The following is a 25,368-nucleotide window of genomic DNA, read 5'->3' on the forward strand; positions in this document are numbered from 1 at the left end:
AGATTACATTATTCATTTTCTTACACAATTCAATTAAATAGAAAATTTTGCCTTTTCTTTTTAACTTACCAGATGGCACCTTAGCATTTATATTCTATGACACTTTAATGGAAAGACTGTGGGATTCAGCACAACATACATGCAATACTGAAAACACCTGAATATGCAAATGTTCAGACTCTATACAGATTCCTATCAGGTGATGCAAAGCTTAATTTAAAATATTAGTAAATCTAACCTTGTCAGCCTGAGACACAAACAGATATTTTTTCCCCCATTTAGAAACAGGAAATGGAGACGGGAGTAAAGGTTAAACTCTTACCTTCTTGCACCAATATTACATTTAGCAGCTATGACAGGTGCAAGCCTGTACTGCACTAAATGCCATTATCCTGTCTCAGGCTACAGCAGCCAGAAAGATTAATCCAGGATAACAACAGGTTAAGATAGAACTGCTGCAATCAACATCTATGGACAATGAGAGACAAAACAGAAGAAGAACAGGAAAGGGAAATGAAAAACAGAAGGAAACAAAGCAGAAAAGAGAGTGAAGAGAAAGGAAAAAACTCAACAAATAGTGAGAGGTGAAAGAGACAGGATTAGAGAAGTGAGGCAGGGTGGAGAGAGATGGATAAAACCTTCACTAATGGAAGCAGCACTTTTTAGTAGACATTAATTTAACAGTTACTTTAATGGTTGATACTAGCTGTATGTCAACTTGATTGATGCATTGTCACTTTGATAGTTAAGGTTATTGGTGGAGCTGCAGAATTGATGTATTATTACTTTAATTCTTCATTTGGGGACTTTATTAGGGCATATGGGAATTTAAATTGAGTAACTAAAGAACCTGAATTGATTCACTGGAATCTGATCCCAGCATAGACACAAGGGTGCCTAGCACAAAAAGAAAAGGCCTATGGGAAGGCATTTCAGAGGTTTCAAATATGGAGACTGGGCTGCACTTTTAATGAGGATACCTTTCTATACTGACAGAGTCATCCATGACATAACCTATTGGGAACCATTATGGAATGACCATTAAGTTACTACATACGTCCAGTTACTGCCTTATTACTTGCATGCTCTCCTCCCTTTTCTGCCAATCCAGAGCCTACCTTCGGCTGAAAGCCCTGCAGGACAAGGACAACGCTTATAAAATAGCCAGGATAGAGTGGAATAAATCAAAACAAATGTAATTTAAGGAAATGTATCTTTCACATTGGAAATCTGCAATTAGGTTTTCAAAATGCAATACACGTAACCTTTTCCCAAGCTTCCAACCTTATTTTTATGATGACATGGAAAAAGTCTCTTACAGTTGAAACATTTCTCCACAGCTGCCAAAGAGTCGAATTCCATACGTGCTCTTGGACAATCCAACTCTAGTTGAAAAACTCAAATGAGGCTGTAAGGCACCAAAACCATGGTAGCTTTGTCGTTAACTTCTAGAGATCTCTTTGCACAAGAAAAAAATCTTAACGTAGCTGTCACACAAATGTGCAACGCAGAGGCAACTGCTTCTTGAAAGACTTTCTTATTCCATGCCAATACAACAGAAGTGCAACCCTTGCTGTTCTGCGTTAGAAATGCCTCTCCCCTGTGCATCACATCTTTTCCTCCATGCACTAGATTTTTTTCCTGCACACAGTTTTATTTCTGCTGAAGATCCCTATCAGTCATGTTTTAAAAAACTTAAATTAAAATAACTGGTGTTAGAGATTTTAAAAAGAGCAATCATTTAGCTAATTCATCTTTAAAAGGTTTCCCACCTAACTTGATTCAGATGTGATTTGCCTGCAAGGCAGCTTTAATAGGAAACATCAAGTACAATTTTGTAAAGTGGGTGCTAGTAGGGAAGAACCTAGTGGGGACCCCAGACCACCTGATGCTGCAAAAAAAAGCAGAACTAAGTCTGGACCAGGCTTACTATTTACTGGCTTGGGAGGAGGCAGAGGGCAGGAATGTTCTATTCTCTGTCTGCTCTAAAATAAGTATCACCACAAAAAAAAAAAAAATATTCTGCTGAACTTCCCATTTGTTTCGGCTCGTTAAACAAATTAGGAAGTTCTACCAGGGCTGGGGAGGACAGGATGAAAAGATTTTCATTTATGAGAAAAACTTTCCCACACACACTTTTGATCCAGTGCTAACAGAGTTAACAGGGTGCATTTTGGGAAATATAAAACATATTTAGTTAACTTTTTAGTGCCTGCAGGTTGATGTTTTCCAGCTGTTTTAGACTGTGTACTTTTCTTTTTCCTGCTGGATGTAAACTGGGAATTTGGAATATTCCTCCTTTATTGGACATCCAACCAAAGATTCTCACATGTGGTGTTTGAATGGCTGGGCAGTACATCCCCTAAGTGTATTTGGTCATGCAGAATTAAATACCGTTTTCCCTCTGGAAAGCTCATATCAGATTTCTGACCTGGTAAGCAAGCTAAAAGCTGACAATGGATGAGAAGAAAACAGGCATCACTGCAGAATTTCCAAATCCTTTAGAGGCCAGTATGCCTCTTACTAGCCCCTGCCTCTAGACAGACTGAAAGACTGAAAAACTGGTCTCAGTACTTACAATGTTCTTAGGGATGTAATTCTCAGATCTCTTTGAATCCCCCGTTCTGCATAACACACGGATGAAATTTGGCCAAACTTTCTGGGTTATAGTATGAATTTAATTTTTTATCACGGTCTTGTAACGAACAACAGTCTTACCATGCTGCTGCTATGAATTAATTTCTGCTTAGAATTATTATTAAATTGCATTCAAGTAACAAGAATTCCTGAATTGTCCAGGCCCTGTTGAGCCATTCCATACCATCTCTTTCTTATAATAGGAATTCCCTTGCAATAGGAAGAAACTACACTCTAATGTCGTCTTCTGCAGCTTCAGAGTTTGTATCACAGTAGTCATTGGCATAAGGTTTAAAAACTAAAACCATTGCTATCAGTTTGAAGTCCCTGTGCAGTTGCTGAAGAGTAGAGCCATGGAAGTTCACTGAGGAGCAACACAGTCTTGAGCACAGGAATTACCTTCTAGATGTCGATATGTAATACTGTATTTGGATCCATAGAAACCTTTAAACACAGGCCTCCATTCTGCACCTCAGTGAATATTCCTTTTTCTACAAGTACATACACACACTAAGGCACACCTTGATCCAAAAAGTAACTGCTCCCTTTTCTCTCCAGTGATTGCTGATTTACCTGGAGCCCTGTTTGCTCAAAAATCCTTAACCAGATTTTTTTTTTCTTTAAATGAAAGCCCATATATTATTTTACAACAATAGTTCACATTTTTAAAAAAGGCCTATTCACCTATTGCTGAATAACCCATTTTGGTACTACAACACATTTAAATGCTGCTGAAAAATTAGACCAACTGAAAGTGTCTACTCATCAGAAATCAAAGGCATTGCCTCACAGTGCTAAGTATACGCTAAATAGCTTCTACGTACCAGAAATCTTCTATGTCACCAACAGTGTGCCATCAGCAACGTTGGCAGAATAGCAGTTAGGCTTGTATTTTTAGCCAAAGCCATTTTAGCAGTTTTGTCAATTTGTTTTTCATTGCTTTATATTTACTCAAGCAGTACTTACCATCTTCAAAAATTGCTCCTATCTGAAATGATAATTCAGAGCTATGTTCTGCTTCGCATGGATAAACCGCTCTTGCTTTTCGGTGGGCCACACTGAAAAATGAAATTATGAATTACAGTCATTTTTAACTATTGGAAGACACTCTCTCAACCATTCTCTCTCCATTCTAATTTGGAGATGACTAAAACTTTGAACACAATCTCACATGCATCATTACAGGTTTATAATTCATACACACAAATGCCAAAGCTGAAGTTTCACAGCTTACTGTTGACATTTCTGAATATCCTACTCCCAACTTTATGTACACTTATTTTATGATAGTTAAACTCAACTTTCAACTACAGTTAAAATTTTGCCAAGTGCTAATCAGCAAAGCATAGTATACTTAATTTATAGACTAATCATCATTATATCTTCTGTAACATTTCTTCATGAATCTTGCAGTTCAGCTTTTCGATATCACAGTACAGAATTCCTTTTTATATTTGTTTACAGTACAATATTACAAGACTACTGAAGATGCTGTTTTGTCCTAAATGCAGTAAGATTTCTAAAATTTCACGTAGTCTTTTAGAGGTGTTCTCGGGATGCTCAGTAATAAGCCATCAGTACGAATTTGTCCAAAGTACTCATTTCTCCAAGTACCATAAGCAGACATCTTGGAATACATAAGTATTTTTGGCACATCTTATTTAATCATGCCTGCACCAACTGACAGTTTGCCACTGCCCAATGATGCTTTGTTTAGACACAGCACCCACACCATTAAATCATCTTTTGTTGAGCCCAGGCAACAACAACTACACATAAAACATTGGGAAGGATTCTCCCTGCCCCAAGGAGCTTGCAGTCAATGCAGTTCTGGTGCAAAACGCAACCAGTAATGAGAAATGGAATTTTGTTACCAAGTGTTGGCAAGAATTTATGAATATACCCAACTTCAATTAGAAAAGTAAATATTATACAACTTGAAGGAAAAAGCTAGTATGGTGAAGATCTTCAAAAGAAAAAGTGAAAATACTTCAAAAGATGGACAACAACATGGAAGGAAGCAGAAACAGGATGGAAGGAAAGAAGGCCAAAGAGTGAAAAAAAACAATGAAACCACAGAGACAGGTAAAGACATGGGAAAGTCTTTTAGAAGCAAGATGACTAGGTTGAGAAACTTAAGTTTGACATGGGTGGCTAGAGAAAAGAGAATCTGTATTTTAAAAGACACTGTAAGAGAATCACTGAAGTAGAGACACACTATGAATTGACCACCGGAATCAAAGTCTGCTTGCATTAACCAACAAGCCACTGGCTCAATCTGGGTGCCTTCTACAAAGGCCTTCAAAGGAAGAATAAGACAGAGTAGACAGTTATTTTATTCTGTCAAAATCACTAAGGCTGCATTTCTTGATTCAAAATAATCATTTGCATACTGCAGAAGACATGAATTAACTGTTTTTAAAAAGATACAGAAAAAAGGAGGCAAATAAATAACCAGCAAAAGTTGAAGAGTACATCATACCTTTCCACTGCTCTGTCACTCCCAGGGGCAGGATTAGGGAAGAAGTAAGTGGATGGTGCAGTACTTGTGGCAGTCGGGTTAGCAGACGGCGTATTCATCCATGAGACCATCGATGTGCGGCTTTGACCAGGACTAAGAGGAAATATATTCAAGGCAGAATTAACAAGGTGAATAAAATTTCTTTTCATACCAAAATGTTTGAATCTTTATAATTAGATAAATAGTGAGATCCTCAAATTCAAAACCAATAATAATATCAAGCTGATTTTGCAGACATGGCCATCATATGATTCTGCATTTCCTCCTTTAAAGTATTTCTCCTACATGCCCTAAGCTAAGATGAATTACCTGAGATGTATGACACAACCAATAAAAAGACAAAATTCCACTTTCCTTATCTAATAAGGACAGATACAATGAAACTGCATATAGCAGGCTATTATTTGAGCTGCCACTTTGCCTTTACAAGTTTTGATGAATCTATTTAAAAATCTTCTCAGTGCATGTACGACTGGGAAGATTTCAAAAGAGGCTGCAGCTATTACAACACTGGGATCACGATGCTGGCTCTGGATTGAGATCTCATTCGCATAACTGCGTAGATACTGCCTCAGTGGCTGCCCTCACGAACACACTGTTCAAATATGTATTAAATTAATGGCTGAACACATAGTTGCCACAAGAGGAGAAGAAATAGCAGCCAAAGTTAAAACTTTTATTAGTCATTGAAAAACACACATAGTCCTCCCCAACATAAAGGATGTTCCTACTTTTACACCTTAAAGAACTAAAGCATTCCAGCACTGGAAGACTGTTTCACTGCGCGGACAAAACAACAAACAGTCTAAACATATAATGTCAGCATATCTTTGGAACAAGTAGTTTCTAAGGAGAAACAGAATTAAAATCATTCACACACAGCTTTCACACAGGAATCATCACTCAGAAGTACAGACTTCACAATACAGCATTTATCAGTTCACCTTATTCCAAGATTAACCTCTTAGCATAAATCTGCAAAGTACCACCAAAATCTAGGAATCCAGTCAAGAAGGTTTTTGTGGGGGTGTAAATTCACACTTAATCAAGGTGGATTGACCAAAAGAAAAAAAGGGATCAACAATCACCCCTGTTATAATTGTAAACGAATAAAAGAAAGCAGGAAATCTAATTTATATAGCTGATTTTAATCTTCTTGTGCACTGGGATATTTAATTTCTAGAAGAAGGGATCGCTATTGTAGGTTTGCATAACATGGTTTACAACCAAATTCAACTTTTACAAACTGATTTTCCTAGCCAATATATCTCACAGTCATTCTAGCAATTACATAGTTAAGCAGACACTTATTTTGATTATTAATTTTTAAATTTAGTACATTATAAAATGGTGAATGGCACATTCCTTATTTAACAAGACAATACTTTTTTCCTTTGGATCTGTGTCAGGCAGCATTTGGATGAAAACTGGAATTCACAGTGTATGAAAACAGCATTCTAAAGTTAATTCCACTAATAAAAATGAAACTTAAATGTGCTGGAATCAAAACCAGAAGGGTTTATCAAAACATGCTCTGCTTTTAAAACTATCAGATTTACCAAATAAAGGAAGGAATCATACGTAGTAAACTGAATGAAAAGCTGGAGTGTGCTGACTAGAAACATATTTCATGATTAACTTTGGGAAGAGGACATCTAGTCTGCTACACCACTACACAATTATTTACATCTTCCAATAATTACATATATTTGAAGACCAGCACCTACTTAATTTTAGGGTTTACTTTTACTTGAACTTGTCCTCTTCCTCCCATCTTTATCTAACCATTGAAAAATTTTCCTCAGGTAAAACAAAAACTTTCAGCTAAATGTAACTTCATTCAGAGAAGAAAAACAAAAACTGAACACCACCATTTGTATTATTTGCTCTAAATACTGAGGATAAAAAAAATTCTCAATGGTACTGTAAAGTTTATAAAGTTTGCTAGAAAGCAGATTATTACTCCCTTATTCTGCACATAACATGTACGTGCAGAATTAATTTTAACTCAGTAACCCAGAAGGTGAACCTAGGACAAAAGTAAGTTAAAAAAGTATCCTATTTGCATAGACTAAACTATTATAGTTAAAACAATCCTGATATTTAAAGAAAAACTATTTTCCTTGTGCTCTTATTTATTCAATTCAAATAAATTCCAACATTAAGACTGGTATCAGGCTCATTTCTGAAACCTGTAAAACTACAGAAAATAGAAAAATAATATTCCAAGTATTTTGCCGGAAGAGTATTAAAATGTCTCTAATGCAAACTAATCATGATTCAAGAATATTCTACCAAGTGGTCTTCTCTAGTGCATACCTCAGATGTGTGTTGTTTGGTTTTCAACAACTGAATAATAAAATCTTCCATTTATTAAATATTTCATTGAAACATGCATCATTTAATCTATGCAACTTAATTGATCAGCTCTAGAACAACACACACCACCTGCGTGTAAGCACAGGATTAATGATTTCAAAACAATACTCAGAACAGAGAAGACACAAAAGATACCCTCTGACCCAGGAAAGCAGCGGTCATTCAGAAGAATACTTGGAATAAATACCAAATGTTTTCTTGCTGAGACTGGGAGAGGAAAGAAAAAGAAAGAAAGAGGAAAGGTGTGCAAATAAAGGAACAGAAGATGAAGTAAAATGTTCAGATCCATGTCATGGCATGTTTATTTCTCAAGTTACAGAGACTCAACAAGAAGGGTAATCTATCAACTAGTAAGATTACACTGTCCTTTACCAGGCAGCATTACATAAAAGCATGTAAAACCTGGCAGGTTTTCTACAAATTCTGAGCCAGTCCAACAGTTCTAGTGGAAAAATGCTCCAGAAGCACAGGTACGTGGAGCACTGGGCTGTTCCCTCCCCCATTTTATGATGAATACCCTTAATACATTTCAGCTGTAGCGAAAACTCAGCAGCACAGCTCCTGAATTTGCCTCTCATTTCCAGCTCCTGGTTACCGAGCAAGAGATCATGCTCTAGGATCCAGCAGGGAGGGAAAACACAACCCAACATAAAAACGTTTTTCAATTGCAATAGTTTCACCATGTTAAGAAGAAGAAGAAAAAACATATTAATACCTTTAAATGTTAAGTAAGTTCTAGAATTTCAGGGTTTGGTTTTTTATCTCAGGAACCACTTAATTTTATTATTAAAACAGAAGGTTTTACTCAATAGGAAAAATCAGTTCCAATGTTGTGGAGTGTAAGCAGCAAACTGCTGGATTTTTTATTTTTTTTTCCTTGTGAAGATTCTTTTGATAGCAAAGTTACCTTGCTATAAAGCTTAGCATGCCTTGTTTATCAAGATGATGATATATTAGTATTGCATATCTTATCATATAGCATCTCAACTTCAAGAAGGTATGTTAAAGAAATCCTTTCTCCTAAGGGCTAAAATGAAGGCAATGCATTTCCTGTGATGAGGGCGGAAAAAAGAAGAAAAAAAAGCCTGACATAACCATCTCTCTCTGAGAAAAAATGCCATTGTCTGGCATAGTCAATGTTGGGAGAAGGGGGAAATGGCCTTACTGAAAATAAGCTAGAGATTTTTGTACTGATATTCAGAAACAAACTCTTGAAAACAACATTTTATTGGATGTTTATCTGGCTGGTTCCTAAGGTAACACAGCTAAAGAGCAGCCTCTTATCTTGAGAGCAAGGAAGAGACTCTGTGAAAAGAATCTACACTGCAACTCTTGAGAAAAAAAAAGGGGTTTTCATAGAGGAGCTTGGCAGCCCCATAGCTGTCGTATCACAGCGTCTGGCTGACAAACTCAATGAAAGTGTTCTTAAAAGGTTTCATTATAAGACGACACAGTATATGAAAAGGTGTCAGCTATTTCTGATTCTATATGCAATCCAATACTCTCCACCACCAGACAATGATCTTCCTGCATGCTAAAACCCCTGTGCCTTGGTGAGGCTGAGGAGTGAGAAAAATACATGGACAAAATTCTAGGAATTGTCACAGTTGCAGCAAAGCTGGAGACAAAACAGAAGAACAGAATTTGCTCATCATTGTTCCCTCTGAAAAAGAAACTCCACCCCCAAAATTTAAAGTATGTAACATGCACACAACATTCTTGACCCCTCATTTATACAGAGCCTATCAGCCTGCACTGAAATAAAGGTTTTGTTAAACTTGGATTGTGAAGTCTCAGTGAAGCAGCTAACACATTAGTGAAATGATCTTTCACGCCAGTCTGGTAAATCTGAAGCTAACGTCTACAGCAGCTGTCCTAAGTTAAGGCATTTTTAAATGATAATTCAGACAAAGCAAAAATGACGTATGTACATCTATAAGCTTCTAGCATACTGCTGTTCCTTTCAGAAAAAAATGAGGGGGCTGTGTTCCTTGGAATCATGCAAAGAAGAGAAAAGGAGGAGAAGGAGAAGAAAAAAAAAGAAACTTTAGCGCTTCACAGTGGTTGCATCCATCTCTCCCTGCTCTGAGCACACATACCACACACCCTGCGCTCACACAGCAGTGCTGCTGTCGAGCCCAGCTGCCTGGCCCACTGGGAGACAAGGAGATGGCGAAGTCTATTTTGTATGAACCACATGACTAAGTTATATTATGCCTCTTTCAAAGGAGCTGCAAAATGAGGGCTATTGCTCTGCTTGCATAACAAAAGGGTACAAAAGGAAGTGCCTGTTCTGCTAAACCCACTCTCAAATTGCTGAGTCACTGAAGAGGTGGCAGCTGAAACAAAAAACAAACTGCAAAATAAGCACAATGGCTGAAGAGCACTGCTGTATACCTGGCCTGTGCCTTCTGTGGCTGTTAAAGCATCTTCTTTTAATAAGATGGTGACATTAGATATTACAAAAAGTTTTCAGGACATTGAACTGAAGTCACTCATCATTTATGTAAAATTGCAAATTCACACCACTGCCAGAAAGTACACAAAGAAACTATTCCAATTTCAAGGATACTATAGATGCAGTCTACTGATGTAGTTATAACAAGGCTGATGGGAATTCATTCAGCAGTCAAACAAAATTAATAACTACCTCCAAGGCTTCTGTTATGTGCAGAACACCACTATTTCTGCCCTCCCTTGCCATCTGATAGCTCTTTTAACGTCAGTTTGCTCACTGGGAATTTGAACAGCCTGACATTTCATGAAGAACGAGTAGCTTCTTCCCAGCCTAGTCACAAAGACCCTGAAAGCACTCAGGATGCTGCACAGCATGGCTCTCATAACCATTTTGAAAGCCTCTGTGGATATTAAAAACCCAAAAACGATGCCCATAGTGTAGCACGTATACACCATTGAGATGGGTAACAGAATATTTTAGTGTCAGAAGAATCAATAAAGAACAACTGCAAAAGAAATGAAAGAAAGATTGGGTTATTTCCTTTGTCGCTGGACCCTTGCATATTCCTGAAAAGCCATTTACATTGGTGCTTTTTTTTCTCCTCTGGCTTTTGAGTATCTTCAGTGTTTGGACTGTCAGGACTGTATCTTACATGCTCCTACAGCAGCATCCAAGGCGGGATTCAGTTTGAAAACTATGAATCTCACTATTCTGAGCCCTGAAAGGTAACTGCTTTAACAAGCCATGCACCCCCACTCATACACACACTCAGTTTGAGGGACAGGATGCTTTCCATTCCCTCCAGTTGCAAAATCCCAAAGGCATAGAGAGGGAAAGAGGAGGAGGCAAGGTAAAGAGATACTCAGACAGTATCATCATCTTGAGGAAGGCTACCCCACATCCTGCATCATGACTCCACCCAGAGCAACCATCAGAAGTCACCATGTTCCAGCTCCCTAGGAAACCCAGAGATCCTGCAGTCTCAGATCCCGAAAATGAACTCTCCAGTTGAGGAACAAGACATTAGTTTTCATGATTTGAATGAAGAAGAGATCATGCAGATAATGTAGGGGTCTTCCAACCAAAAAGGAAGAGGCTGACCCAATTCTGAAAACCCAGCCCTGTGAGGGGTAGGTCCATAAGCTCTGTAGGTAAACCCTGGCATAGGGCATTGTACTGTAAGCACAAATACATCACATGACAACAATGGGTTGGTTACAGTAACAAATCTTTCCTTATCAGAAAAAAGATCCTCAGAAAGATTAATTACAACACATACCGAGTCCAGAGAATACCAAGCGTTCAGCTTTTTTGGTTCATTCCAAGGTCGAGTGAAAACAGATAAAAGGCAGTCCACAGTGTTTTAGGACATGACTTGTAATCCACCTTTCAACGAAGCAGTCATTGCGATAAGGGAAACCTACACTAATCCATCGGAGGTGAGCTGCCGTTATAGCCAACACTCTGGGAAAGGCTGAATAAGACAGACCTCATGTCAATAAATGGTTCTGGCCCACTGGGAAGTCAGTGAAGAGCTGGATAAACACCGGCATCCTGAATTACTGAAGGTCTAGATGAGTGAAACTAGTCCTTACTCTGAAATTCTGGAACTCTTGCAGGTAGCCTGAGTTTGTGAATTAAGGCAATTCAATATTCTCAAGACCAGTATTAGGCACGATCTCTTTTCCCTCTAAGATAACAGAAAGTAACTGCCTTATGACCCCTTCTGCTAGGATTAGAGGAAATAGGCTCTACAGCTGCCGGGAAGGACCTCTCATCAAAGCAGCACCTCAAACAAAACAATGGTAACACGAGCACGCAGACACATACAAGACCAGACATGGGAGTCCAGTAGCTAACCTAGACATAAAAAGGTAACACCTCGGTCAGAAGAGACATAGGAGGTGCAGAAATTTGAAGGAGGAGATGGAAGTAGGGCATTGCCCAAGCCTTACACAGATTCAGAGAATCAAGGTGCATTGGGAACTTGAGTATGCACAGACCATAAAGCCAAACCAGAATAGGTAATGTTTTTTCTGAAGAAAATCTGGTGCAGGACCTGGAACTTCAGATGGATTCAAATACAAAGTCCTATAGTTTAATATACAGTGTGCTCCTACTTCTCAAAGAAGAGACATCAGCTACCATAATTGCCTTTTTTGGCATATAGTTATAAATGCTCAAAAGTAATAATTTCTAATGCATAATAAAACAGAATTGGGGGAAAAAAAAGTATGTCAATAGCACCTGAACAATATAAAAGAGGCTGAAGACTGAAAACAGTTTGATATAGGTAACCAAAGCCAAATAGTAAATTCTATAATCAAACCACAACAGCCACAAAAAGTTCCCCTTGCCTTTTTTTAATTGAATTACCTCACTTCATGTGTGATATTGTATCTTTTGCTTCACTACATGAGGACATTAATGAAAAGAATTGTTGTCTTTTACAGACTCTAACTTAGACTGTACCTTTACTTGTTTAGATATATTTATTATACACAGATGTATATACCTAGATTAGCTATCACTGTATCTATATATTGGTTGCATGTGTAAAGCCACAACATAATAGGATGAAAGTCAAACCATGTATCACTGGCTTTCAACTGCATGTAAAAGGGAAGATTGACTATTGTTCCACAAGTCAATTGCACTTCAAGAGCTATCCGTAACCTCTTCTAATACGTATCTCCAAAACCAAGACCATCACTATTATCAAAACAGGTTGGGGACTAGCTTAGAAAAGCCAGTCAGCTTCTTAGTACCTGAAATTCTGAACTCCTCTTTGGAAACTACATATTTTGAATTCATAGGAATACACCATAGAAATAAAAAAAATCTAAGTGATTAAGGTGTCTATTTTTCAGTGCCAATCAGGAAGGCAGCAAGTAATGTCAGGGTCGCATCCTCCAGCAAAGAGCTATCAAGCCTCTTGCAAAAAAGACGCGGCAGATTTATTTCCTTTTTGCACAAATGCAACAGGAAAACCAGAAGCTGCGTAGAACAGAGAAATTAAGCCAGAGGATGAATTTCACTACATTACGTGCCTCACACTAATATTCCGTGTGGACTCTTCTATGCCACGATGTGACGCTAGAAGGTATTTCAGAGAAACATTGGCATAACTCCCTGCGTGGCTCAACTATGAGCTGGATAAAGGGAACTAATTAATCTGGTTCACAGTCTTCACAAAAAAAAAAAATTAGAAACAAATACCACCACCCCACAAACCAGATCCACATGCACTAACTGGGGAAGTGAGAAAGAGGATTGGAAGATGGTTGGGAGTTTGCTTGGTTAGAGTTGGGGTTTTTTCTTTAAATATAGGTCAGAATAATATTATGGGCAACTCACAAAATGTATCTATTCTGTACAGAGGGAATAAAATGTTACAATACATGACCTACTTGTTAAAACCAAGGCACGACATGGCAAATATCACTGTATTTGTACATTCAACTTTACAAACTTTTATATTGGCAAATTCATCAAATAGGGAATATTGCCTGTTTTCCAGTGTCTCAAATATCAGAAGATACGAATCAAAGAAAGCTGCTAAAGAATGCCTGTATGGATAGCCACATTTCATCTAGAAGACACTGCTTACCTTCAGAACACCAGCTATGATAGCAATCTGAATTAGAAGGGACGTGCAAGGAACTGGGTGCATCTAAAATGGAAACTCTTTTTTTTTTTCCCCCAGAAGCAACTGTGGCATTGAGGGAAATGGCGATCATCTTGAGCATATACTGCTGGTGAAATTATACTGACATTAGTCCCAAAACAGTCTGAAACATGCTCTCCTGACAGAAACAGTAACCACCTGGAGCTATGTCAGAGCAAAGTAGACTTTGACAGTGGTTCCAGTGGAACCTGAGGAAGATAGATGGCTATACAATGTTATTTCTGTAGCTTGAGGGCAAGTGTGTATGGACAGTTAAAGCAGAGACAAAAAAGAAAGAATGCAAATGCTTCGGATAACATTAAGCTGAGATTGCCATTGTTGCTCTGCCTTAAAGGAAAAAGAAACGCCCATACCAGTGGAGAGCACTACAAGGGAGAAATATTCTATCCAGCTCACTATCCTAATTATCAGTTTATGTCTGAGATTACCTTGTGCTAAGCATCCTTGGATAAAAGGGATTTTCAAACAATACATGTGTATGACACGGTGCTCCGTCAAGTAGAAAAGGTAATTTGCCCATCCTGGGCTATTTGGAGTTTGAATCCTGTGTCTGCATAAGCTACTCTTAAACTTTGTGACTGACGGGGGGAAAAAAGCTCTGTATGTTCTACCATAGAGTGTATATAAAAAAAAAAAGTATTTATTTTTAGTATTTGGCTCTAGTTCGAAGTGTGAAGTTAAAAATATCTTCGGGAAAAAGGTTGAAAAAAAGTTTAAGGTGCAATATAATCTTAGAACAGCAAACTTGGGTCTCCCACTGCGACCGCGGCAGTAGGAGCCAACCATCACCCAACTCTCTACTCACCCCTACAGCAGTACATGACAACACAGGGCATATGTCTGATCCACACAGAGCTTTCAAAGAAAATCTAGCATCAGGCAGACACACGCTTATAGACATGAAAACCAACAGCTTAGCAGGGCTTCAAAATGGCACATATGTGAAACATCACCTTCCAGTTGCACCGTATGCATAGTACATCTTTAAATACTGACACGACAATTGAGCAGTCAGGGCTTTGTGAGACATTTCAGATTGGTGGTATAGCCCTTGCTCTCTCAGCTTCTTTCACCACTCTGGCCATGCAGTCCCCTCTAGTGCCAGCCAGGAGGGGAGGGTGTATTTGCCTTCATTTGGTGCTCCTCTCACCATGCTGGAACCCGTAGCTCCTTTTGTTTTTAAAGGTGGGACAAGGAAAGAGCATGGATCACAAAAAACCTCTGCCAGGAAACATCATGGTAACAACCGTTATCGCTCAGGAAAAAACAAGCTTTTCCTTTCTTGAAAACAAACACCACATAAAGTATTCTTGCTATCCATCACATGTTCTTGCTTAAAGCAAACTACTGATACAAACCAGCCTTGGGTTATCTGACATCTCTTGACCCACAATGCAACATCCCTCCCCTGGGAAACAATGCAAGCAACTCTTCTACCTCAAAGAAGTCACCATCACCTTGTTGACCACATAACTCCATAGTAATCGATCTCTTACAAGTAACACCCATGTGTTATAAACATCAGCAGAAACTTGAGAAACCGGATCCTCTTGTACTTCTATCTCCCCTAGACCCAGTATAGTATTTACTGTAGCTCAGTGAAGACCTGCAATACCATTTTAGAGAGGATACTGAGACTTTAAATTGGTTTTGTTCCAATTTCGCACAAAATTCAAAATATTTTGAAATCATAGAATGGTTTGGGTTGGAAGGGACCTCAAAGACCATCTAGTTCCAACCCCCCTGCCGTGGGCAGGGACACCCTCCCCTAGACCACGTTGCCCAAAGCCTCATCCAACCTGGTCTTAAACACTTCCAGGGAGGGGGCCTCCACAACCTCTTTGGGCAAGCTGTTCCAGTACCTCACCACTCTAACAGTAAAGAATTTCTTTCCAACATCTAATCTAAATCGACCCTCCTTCAGCTTGAACCCATTACCCCTTGTCCTGTCACTACACTCCCTGATAAACAGTCCCTCACCAGCTTTCCTGTAGGCCCCTTCAGGTACTGGTAAGCCGCAATTAGATCTCCCTGGAGCCTTCTTTTCTCCAGGCTGAACAATCCCAACTCTCTCAGCCTGTCCTCATAGGAGAGGTGCTCCAGCCCTCTGATCAGCTTCGTGGCCCTCCTCTGGACTTGCTCCAACAGCTCCATGTCTCTCCTGTACTGGGGCCCCCAGAGCTGGAGGCAGTACTCCAGGTGGGGTCTCACTAGAGTGGAGTAGAGGGGCAGAATCACCTCCCTCGACCTGCTGGTCACAAACACAAAGGATTGTTCTCCACCTAATTCTGGGATGGTCCAATTTGTTAGAATAATCTACAACCAAAGCAAAGCTCAACAACCAATGGTACATTTCCTGGAGCTGTGACAGCTACCACAGGTACACAACAGCAAGTCAACCGCTGCCTTTCCCTGCCCACAGGACCCCATGATGCACAATGGCTGCTGAAGTTCACCGAGTGCATTCTCCATTGCTGACATCCACCTCTGCCATTAATGCAGTGGTGATGTTTGGGTTGTTTTGTTGGTTTGGGTTTGGGGTGTTTTGGGTTTGTTTTGTTGGGGTTTTTTTGTTAAGGCAAGGCCCTCTGAGTCATCAGAACTAGAAGGGGAAGAGAAGCCAATTTGGGGTGGGAAAGTAGAGGAAAGAAAGAATGTACCATTCACAGACTACTCTCTGTCACCGTCCAGGCTTGTTACAGAGGTAGCTCTTAAGCAAACTTCACAGACAGGTGAGTGGAAGAAAGAAACTGCTTTTGACAAATAATCTAGATGCACATACCATGCACTTTTTTTTTCCTGCCAAACAAAACTCTTTAAGTACTGTTTCCAACTGAACACAAAACCTCAAGCCATCAAAGTTTCCAAAACAGCAGTACAATTATAGATGAAAATTAACAGAGACAAAAAAATGTAATGTTCCTTCTAACACCTGAAGTTCCTAAACCCTCTGGATAAAACCAACACTTCCTTCTTTTATTCTCTGAAGTGACGTTATCAATGTTCTGCTAACCCCATGTTCCTTAATTAGCTATGCTTGCTTTCATAAACATTCCAGTTTTATACCATCTACAGCATGTTTTCCGCACATGTACCTCTCTTCGTCAAATACAACTTATTGTTAAACCTACCCACTACTAGAGGACAGTACAAGAGGATAAGGAAAAAGTAACTTCAGTCCTCTACTGAAGAAAAGACATTTGTGTAAAATACCTATAAAACCAGAATTCTTTCAATAGATGTGTGAAATATTGTTCTAGCTAATAAGTACTCTAATCAGCAGTTAATTATTTGTGTGTGCATATAGAAATATAATCCCATCATACAGCCATCTATATATTCTCATGTGCTACATACACCTACACATATATTTTACACGCTTCATAAACAGAACGGGCTACTCAGAATGCCATTATGGAAAATATTTGTAACAAATCTTTTCTCCAGACCTGCTCCTTCCATCTTCTTGGCACTGAAGGCTGGAAAACTTTGTCTTGATATGTTAAAGTTTATATGAATAGCAAACCAGAGAATTCAATTCAAGTTCAACTTCTGATTTAAAAAACAAGTTAAGTTCAGCTTCTTTGTATCAAACCTCAATATGTATTACAGAGATAGAACTAACATTGTAATGTCAATTTTTCGCTAAACTGAAGTCATGCTCAAAAACTGAACATCTACAGAATCTACTGGAAGTGACAGACTGCACTTTCATTGGAAAACAGGCATTTAATTTGTTAAGGACAGATCAACAACGATAATGTTCTTAGACAACAGCATCTAAGCACACACTCATTACAGTGTATTTATCCAAATCCAAAATTTGGCCCTAAATCTTAGCCCTGCATCTAAGTGTAGCTTAACACTGTCTTGAAATAAAACTAGGGTAATACATCGTACAGAGATTAACTTACATATTCATTGCCTAAATAAAAAAACATTTAAAATTTTATAACAGGTTACAGTAAAATGCACTTTTTCCTTCAGAAACCTAGAACATTTCTTTCCTACAAACATTCAAGTAGCCTCTAAGCTCCACCACAATATATAAACACATACCTTTTTGTAGCAGAAGAAACACAACTATATGTAATTTCTAAAAATCACTCACCACCAAGCTGAAAAGGGAAATGCGTTTCACGTGCACAATCATACTAGTGGAAAAATCATTACTTAATATTCAGGTTACTTACAGATTTGTTGTCCAGCCTGCAAGATCTCTGCTGTCCATAATAAGGTGATTTCCATCCAGGAGCCCGGGGGGGCTACTAGAGAAGGCAGGTGTCGGAGACTGGGAAGAAAGAGAATCCATGCTCCCAGGTGGGGTGTCTTCTCTGGGAGAGCTGTGACTGTCAGCTAGAAAAGAGAGCACAAGTCAGAAGGATACTAAAAGAATTTTCTCCTCAGCCAAAGAAGCTGCTTTGGTAACAATGTCCTGAAATATATACGAGAAGAAACCTTACTGTCCCATCTCACAGGACATTTTGGAGGACAAGCAATCCCCCAGCATTTCCCCAAAAGATATCACTGCACAATTTCTGCCATTATTATCACCAGGCTGTCTTCACAACACAACATATTCCTGGTCCCCTTTTCAACATGTGTTTTATGTGGATGAAATGCTAGATTGGGGGGGGGGGGGGCTATTTTTAGACAAATGCATCACTTCAGATAACAAAATAGTTTAGGCCATACACATTTGCACATCTCCCTAAAAACACAGTCTCTAAAAATAATTTAATACACATTTGAGGAAACGATTGCTCTCAAGTACCATAAGCACAATCCTATCACACATGAAACAATGACATTTAGAAAGGTCAGAATAAGTAGATGATCTCTAACAAACATGCAATGCCCAAGGATGTTACTTTTATTACTCCTTCTTAACAGTGTTACTTTCAAGAGAACTCTTTGTATTCTGGTCTACTATTTGTTTTCATAGAATATGACTCAGGAGGCAACACATTCAGATATGATTGCTGAAGAAAACATTAAAGGAACACCATTCCTACCCCATGGACAGTAAGAAAAAGTTACCAATGTGTCACAGCACTCACTGCAAACCATGCTGACACATCTAGCCAAACAGCACGTTCTTCACTGAAAAGCTAACCTTCAGCCACATAGCTTTTCCTTTTTAAATTTTTATTTAAATATCAGCTGTACATTTTATAAATTCTAAAGGAGGTATATGAAATGAGGATTGCAAACATTAAAGTGTCCAGCACAGCTAAACCTGCAGTCTCAAATGGGGCCCGTGGCTGTTTTCAGAATACTAGTATTTAACAGTAGTAAGAGTCGTTTCCCACCACCCTCTACAAGACTCCCTGCATCCTTGCCTCCTCTGTCCATCCTACTCCCACTAGCACTCGTGAACATGGCCCACAGCCCTGCTAAATAACATCACCAGAAAGTCCCTTTAGAGTGGATTAGATACTGCTGACCCCACAGTCTTGGTAAGAGAGTTCTGTTCTTTCAGGGGAAAAATGAACAACCAAGTCTTAACACGGCATCACAATACTATGATACTTGACAAGCTGTATCTCCTACATACAGTACTATACAAGATGAAGCCCTATAAAATATTACTTTCTAATTCTAAATGAATTAGCATCTGCACAGCAAACAACTGAGCTTAATTCTACTCCTTCAAGCTAAGCAGTATTGTTAAAATTATTTCTTTCACTTATTATTTTTTCTTAATTAATTAAAAATGCAACAACAATGAAACATGTACAGTGAAAAGCCACCTTCACTGGATAGAATCCTTCTCACAACTTCATTACTGCCTCAACCAGTTGAATTCATTCTGCTTCAAAAGCAGAAAGCTAACAAAGCTTCCCCAGCCATCTCGTCCTCACCCCCTCCCAGCAACTCTCAGAGAACAACTTCCCTAGAGAGTAAAATGACATACAACTAAAACCACTGAAATGATAAAAGTGATCATCTGGAAATTTCTCCCTAAAGCAGCTGCTAATTTAAGGATCTAAATCTGGCCATAGTAACAAAGTATGATAAGCTCTGAGGAGGAGACTGCTAACCTGCGGAAGTGAGTGACTCGCACTCCAGCCCAATGCTGCTCACCTCGCACCTCCCCACTGCGCCCAGGCCGCGACGCTGCCGCTCGTGTTTACATGTTATGACATGAGAGCCGTAGGAGTGTCAGGTGAAAACTAATTAATTACATCTCATTTGCCAAAGTACGTGTCACACATCTGAGAGACTAGAAAGCAATACTGCAATTTTACTATATAAATAAATGGAATTCCTTAAAGCTAAATAGACTTAAGTCCTTATAATTCAACACAATTTCTTTTCAAAGTAGTAGTATTAATGCAACTGAGATTATCAAACTACATAGACCATATTGAAGGACATGTTTACCTCAACCATTCACTTAACATTACTAAAACAGCAGTAGAAAGGAATATTAATCTGTTCTTTAATATTAGGAATATGACCAACTCACCGCACCTCCCTACAGAAAGCAGAGGTTTTTCTGTTGAATTGTTTCTCAGAGCACATAGAAAAAGTAAAAAAATACTAAACACTGCAGTCATGCACAGCAGAATCTACATTGGGGACTGCAGCATACAGGCAATAGCATTTGACATTATCATAAATGAAACTGTGTGTAAAATCTTTCCTCAAATTTTACTTCTTCCTTCCTGAGCCAGTGTTTTCTCATGGTCAATACTGTGTTGCACTCTCAAAAATAAGATCAGGTTATTTAAACAGGAAAATGCCTGCTAAATTCTACGGGATTAAGTGAACACACTCTAAAAACACGTTCAAAGATACTTTACATTTCTGATGTTTTCAATTATCTGTTTTTGTAAAGTAAAACAATACCTTTATTCAGGAAAAGGCAATTCTGTGTAACTGCAAAAACAGATGACTAATGATCATCTAGCACATTTTCATGATTAAAACCAATATATGCTCAAAACCTAAGTCTTTGAAATACAGCGTCACTACTCTAATTTCAACAGTACAAAGATTTCACCCTGTATGTCGGTGACAAAAAGTTCTGCTAACTTCAGAAATCATAGTAACTCTTCTACAAGGCAGAGGCCATAGAACTGTATCTAGTTATCTCTCTCTCAAGCTTAATAACCTGTTTTTGATTAATGCCCATCTCATGTTGGGCTAAACTGTATCTTCCAATGAGTCTTTGTCGGAAGACATCAGCACATGATAAAGGTAACGGAGAATCAATTGGCTGCTAATTAACATACTCACTGATTAATGCACATACCTTCACTTTGTTAGGATTTATTTTCAGGCATGACCCATGTAATAAACATTGCTAATAATTATATTATCTCTCATATCTCTTTTTTGTGCTGTGTGAAGGTATTTAAACAATCTCCTTTATAAGTTTAATGCTAAATCTCTTACTGTAAGGGATTTTGCAGTTTTGGAATCAGGCACCTGTTACAATTTCCCAGAGCTCCTTCTGAAGAGCATACATCAGATCTGAATTCATGACTTTTTGTTGTGGTCCCACAAGTGCCACACTGAGCATTAATTCCACCACTTACTCCTACTCATCCATCCCCCGTTTCTACATCCAAGGCCAGCACTTTTTTGCCACAGCTTTAAATTAATAGTTTATGATGAGCTGATTGCCCATTGTGACTAACAAACTTAGCTGATTCACTGCTTTTAAGAATATAGTCCTCCTTTCTGTAGCTACGGGCTACGTTTTTCCTCTAAAATCTGTAAGTTTATTTCTCAGTAAAACCAAGCTTATTTTGTTTGAATAGGTGCAGCTTAGCACATGACCACAATTCCTACGTAACTGCCATTGTCATTATTTGCAATGCCTCCTAACTTTGTCCCAGTAAATATATCAAGGATTTGTATTAACCTTTCTAAATACTGCTACTACAGTAGCATTCCTCCAGTTTCTTCAACCTTCTTCAGCATGCTACAAGACATTTTAAAAATTAACATTGCCAATCCATACAACACCATGACCAGAGAACTTTTTTTAGGACAAGCTAGATGGCTTCACGTTATTCAAAATATTCACCTTGCAACAAGTCTACCTGTGAAGATTTCTGCTTGCTCCTGCTGATTATAAATCCTACATCGACTTTCATAGCTAAGTTCTTTTTAACAATTCTTCAAAACTTGTAACATATATTGACTGCTAGCTATTTCCTCTTTTTCCCCCCTACCCTTTTCCTGTATTTTATTTTGTGGAGCCAGTAAAGATCCTAAGCTTCTGGAGATTAAAAAGCCTTTAAAGTTTTCACATGGTTTGTCTGTTAAAGAGTGTGTTAAGGACATTGCTGGAATTGAATCAGCTTTATGGTTTTCATTTTACCTCAGAATTCAGGGGCTCCCTAATGTTGATAGTCTAATATTTTTACTGTTTCTCTCCTCTCACTCCTCTTTACCTCCAACATTGTTCTCCAGTGAGCAGCACTGTCAGGTTTCCTACTTCTATGAAAAGGCTGATTGCCACATTGGACTGACAGGTCCTTTCGAAGAGGAGCTCCAGAAACTTCCTATTATTCTTTTCTACCACTTGAATTCTAATGAGCTCTTACACTATAAAATAGGAAAGATGTGATTTCTTTAAAAGCTCATTTATATCGTTCTTTGAGCATACTGTTTGGTGTTCCTGGTGCCTTCATTTTCTCTCCCTAAAAATGTTAATCCTCCTCCCTTTTCTCTCCCATTACACTCTTATCTTTGGGTGCCAAAGAGTGCCAGAACATACAAAGGACAAGAGGGTTCTCAGTATAAAAGCAATAAGTCTATATGACATCTCATAAATTTTTGTTGACACTCCAGCCATCAACTCTTTACCTTTTCTTCTTTATATTTGTGGGAAGCCTCTGAGTGCCTTTGGCCTTCAGCTTGGCCATCTTTCTAGAGTTGCCACCAAGCTGCTTCTACAATTCACCTCCTCATCCTACGCAAATAGGTGTAAAATCCAATTTTACTCTCAACACAGTTAAAACTCGTTTCACATTCTCACCACCTTTTGCATACTATTTAATTTTTTTTACTCAGATCCTTTTAAACTGTCATCTGAATTATGCTCGTTTCACTGTTCTAATCACAACACCCATCCATGCCTTAGAGCTTTCACTGCGCCTCTGCAACAGATACCCGCGCTTTGCTTTTATGGCTGTCAGAGTTCAGATCAGCCCTAACTAGAAAATAAGATACCTTAGGTTGATCCTAGCCATTTACTGGTTGTGTCTAACTTGTACTACTTACCATTTGGTTTCCAACCCAAATATCCTTCCCCACTCCCTGCCTCGTGTCACTCTCTCTCATAATGAAAAATCCCCACAAGGTAAGAAAGTACCTATATAGACTAAGACTCAACTAGCTTCTCTCTAGCAAATATGTAACTGTCAATTCCTTTTCCCTTTTGTCTGGATGAGCCTCAGATAGTAAAGGCTCTCAGACCCTCCATACCAGAAATGTGAACTCAGCTTTTACCTAATTGGGCATGACATGCCTCCCAGTTGCCTTTTTTTCCTCCTTTTTCCATCTGACTAGTCTAAGAATATTATTTGTTGGCATCCAAAGTTGAAAAAAAAATTAAATACTTCGGCAGTGTTAATAATCAGATACTTAGTTTACTCCAAGAATTCTAAATAAGAAAAAACATTTGTAATAAAACCTACAAAAAACAGAGAACTAACTCTATCAGTTACTTGCTTGAATGACAGACTTTTCTTTCAACTTCCGTTCAAGTAAACTAATGAATTACATACTTTACCATTAAAAGAAAGACTAATCTTTAACAACATTACAACCAACTTCTATATTTTAAGGGTAGCCGGAGGATGAAAACAGTTTATGAAAGTGAATGTCTCTGGAGTAAACAAGGAATATATAACCGTTTATATTGATATACACAGAATAGGCAGAACTGTTGCCTATGTTTTAAGTGCTCATTGGATACACATATCATGGCAAAGTAAGAGGATAAAAGACATGTCTTGTTCCACTTTGACACAGTCACACAGGTCTAGTTGTAGGCAAGGGGTGATGGGGAGAATTACTGAGGAGAGTAAATTAAAGATGCTGCAAAATCCCTATTACCACCTTCCAGTCTGACATTTTATGCATCATGGCATTTACAGAAAACAGGCATGAAAAACATAACTGAAGATAAGATGTCTCACACAGTTAATAAAACTTGAAGTGAACCCATGATATGAAGTACCAATCACTCCGGAAAGGATTCAGCCATTCCTGGAAAGCTAGTAGTAGTTCTGGTGAAGAAAGCTTTATGTGATAGTCAGAGTGATCAGATGACTCTGGAGTCAAGAACGGCCTTTTCCAGATGCAGGGCTGCATCCTTTGTTCACTATTTACAGTACAAATCATCCTGCAGTAATCATGCCAAGCACCAGGTGAACTCAGACATTCTTCTACTACTTCAAATTTTTAAAATTTTCTGAATTAATGAAGTTATCTGTTTCTGAGTAAATTAAGAAACTGTGTACTTTTGCTTATCACACCACTGAAACTGGTCAACAGAATTGTTTATTACTCACCTCCAGACTACAGAAATTGTGCTAAAAATTAAACACAGAAGTTTCCAAACTATAGAATCATAGAATGGTTTGCGTTGGAAGGGACCTTAAAAGATCATCTAAGTTCCAACCCCTTGCCATGGGCAGGGACACCCTCCCCTAGACCACGTTGCCCAAAGCCTCATCCAACCTGGTCTTAAACACTTCCAGGGAGGGGGCATCCACAACCTCTCTAGGCAACCTGTTCCAGTGCCTCACCACCCTCACGGTAAAGAATTTCTTCCTTATATCTAACCTAAATCTACCCTCCTTCTGTCTGAAGCCATTACCCCTTGTCCTATCCCTTGTAAACAGCTTTCTTGTAGGTCCCCTTTAGGTACTGGAAGGCTGCTATAAGGTCTCCACAGAGCCTTCTCTTCTCCAGGCTGAACAATCCCAACTCACTCAGCCTGGCTTCACAGGAGAGGTGCTCCAGCCCTCCGATCAGCTTTGTGGCTCTCCTCTGGACTCGCCACAACAGCTCTGTGTCCTTCTTATGTTGGGGACCCCAGAGCTGGATGCAGTACTCCAGGTGGGGTCTCACCAGAGTGGAATAGAGGGGCAGAATCACCTCCCTTGACCTCCTGGTCACACTTCTCTTGATGCAATCCAAGACACGGTTGGCTTTCTGGGCTGCCAGCGCACACTGCAGGCTCATGTTGAGCTTTTCATCAACCAACACTCCCAAGTCCTTCTCCTCAGGGCTGCTCTCAATCCATTCTCCACCTACCCTGTATTTGTGCTCAGGATTGCACCGACCCATGTGCAGGACCTTGCACTTGGCCTTGTTGAACTTCATGCGGTTCTCATGGGCCCACCTCTCAAGCCTGTCAAGGTCCTTCTGGATGGCATCCCTTCCCTCCAGTGTGTCGACTGCACCACACAGCTTGGTGTCATCAGTAAATTTGCTGAGGGTGCATTCAATCCCACTTTCCATGCCACCAACAAAGATGTAAAACTAAGGCGAAATCACATAAAAGCAAGCTAATAATGATCTATTATTTGGTTAAAAATAACCATAGAGAATGCTAAAACTAAACAAGAGAGTTATTTCACTGTTCCCAAATAACGGGTACTTTGGAGGTCAGATTCCTGTAAACACTCAGCAAAATAGCTTTATTGTACCGCA

General features: G+C 38.9%; 1 protein-coding gene across 3 annotated transcripts in view; it reads right to left on the minus strand.

Annotated features, from left to right (window-relative positions):
• The window catches only part of ARHGAP10 (Rho GTPase activating protein 10), a 153,605-nt gene that overhangs the window by 6,434 nt on the left and 121,803 nt on the right, over positions 1-25,368 (minus strand). For all 3 annotated transcript variants that reach the window (XM_054824710.1, XM_054824711.1, XM_054824712.1), the window contains 3 exons: positions 17,877-18,039; positions 5,120-5,251; positions 3,604-3,695 (listed from right to left, as the gene is read on the minus strand). In XM_054824710.1, coding sequence (XP_054680685.1) covers positions 3,604-3,695; positions 5,120-5,251; positions 17,877-18,039 — 387 coding nt within the window. The remainder of the gene's footprint in view (positions 1-3,603; positions 3,696-5,119; positions 5,252-17,876; positions 18,040-25,368) is intronic.

Source organism: Grus americana, chromosome 4 (assembly GCF_028858705.1).
Source record: "Grus americana isolate bGruAme1 chromosome 4, bGruAme1.mat, whole genome shotgun sequence".
In the NCBI taxonomy this organism is placed as follows: domain Eukaryota; kingdom Metazoa; phylum Chordata; class Aves; order Gruiformes; family Gruidae; genus Grus; species Grus americana.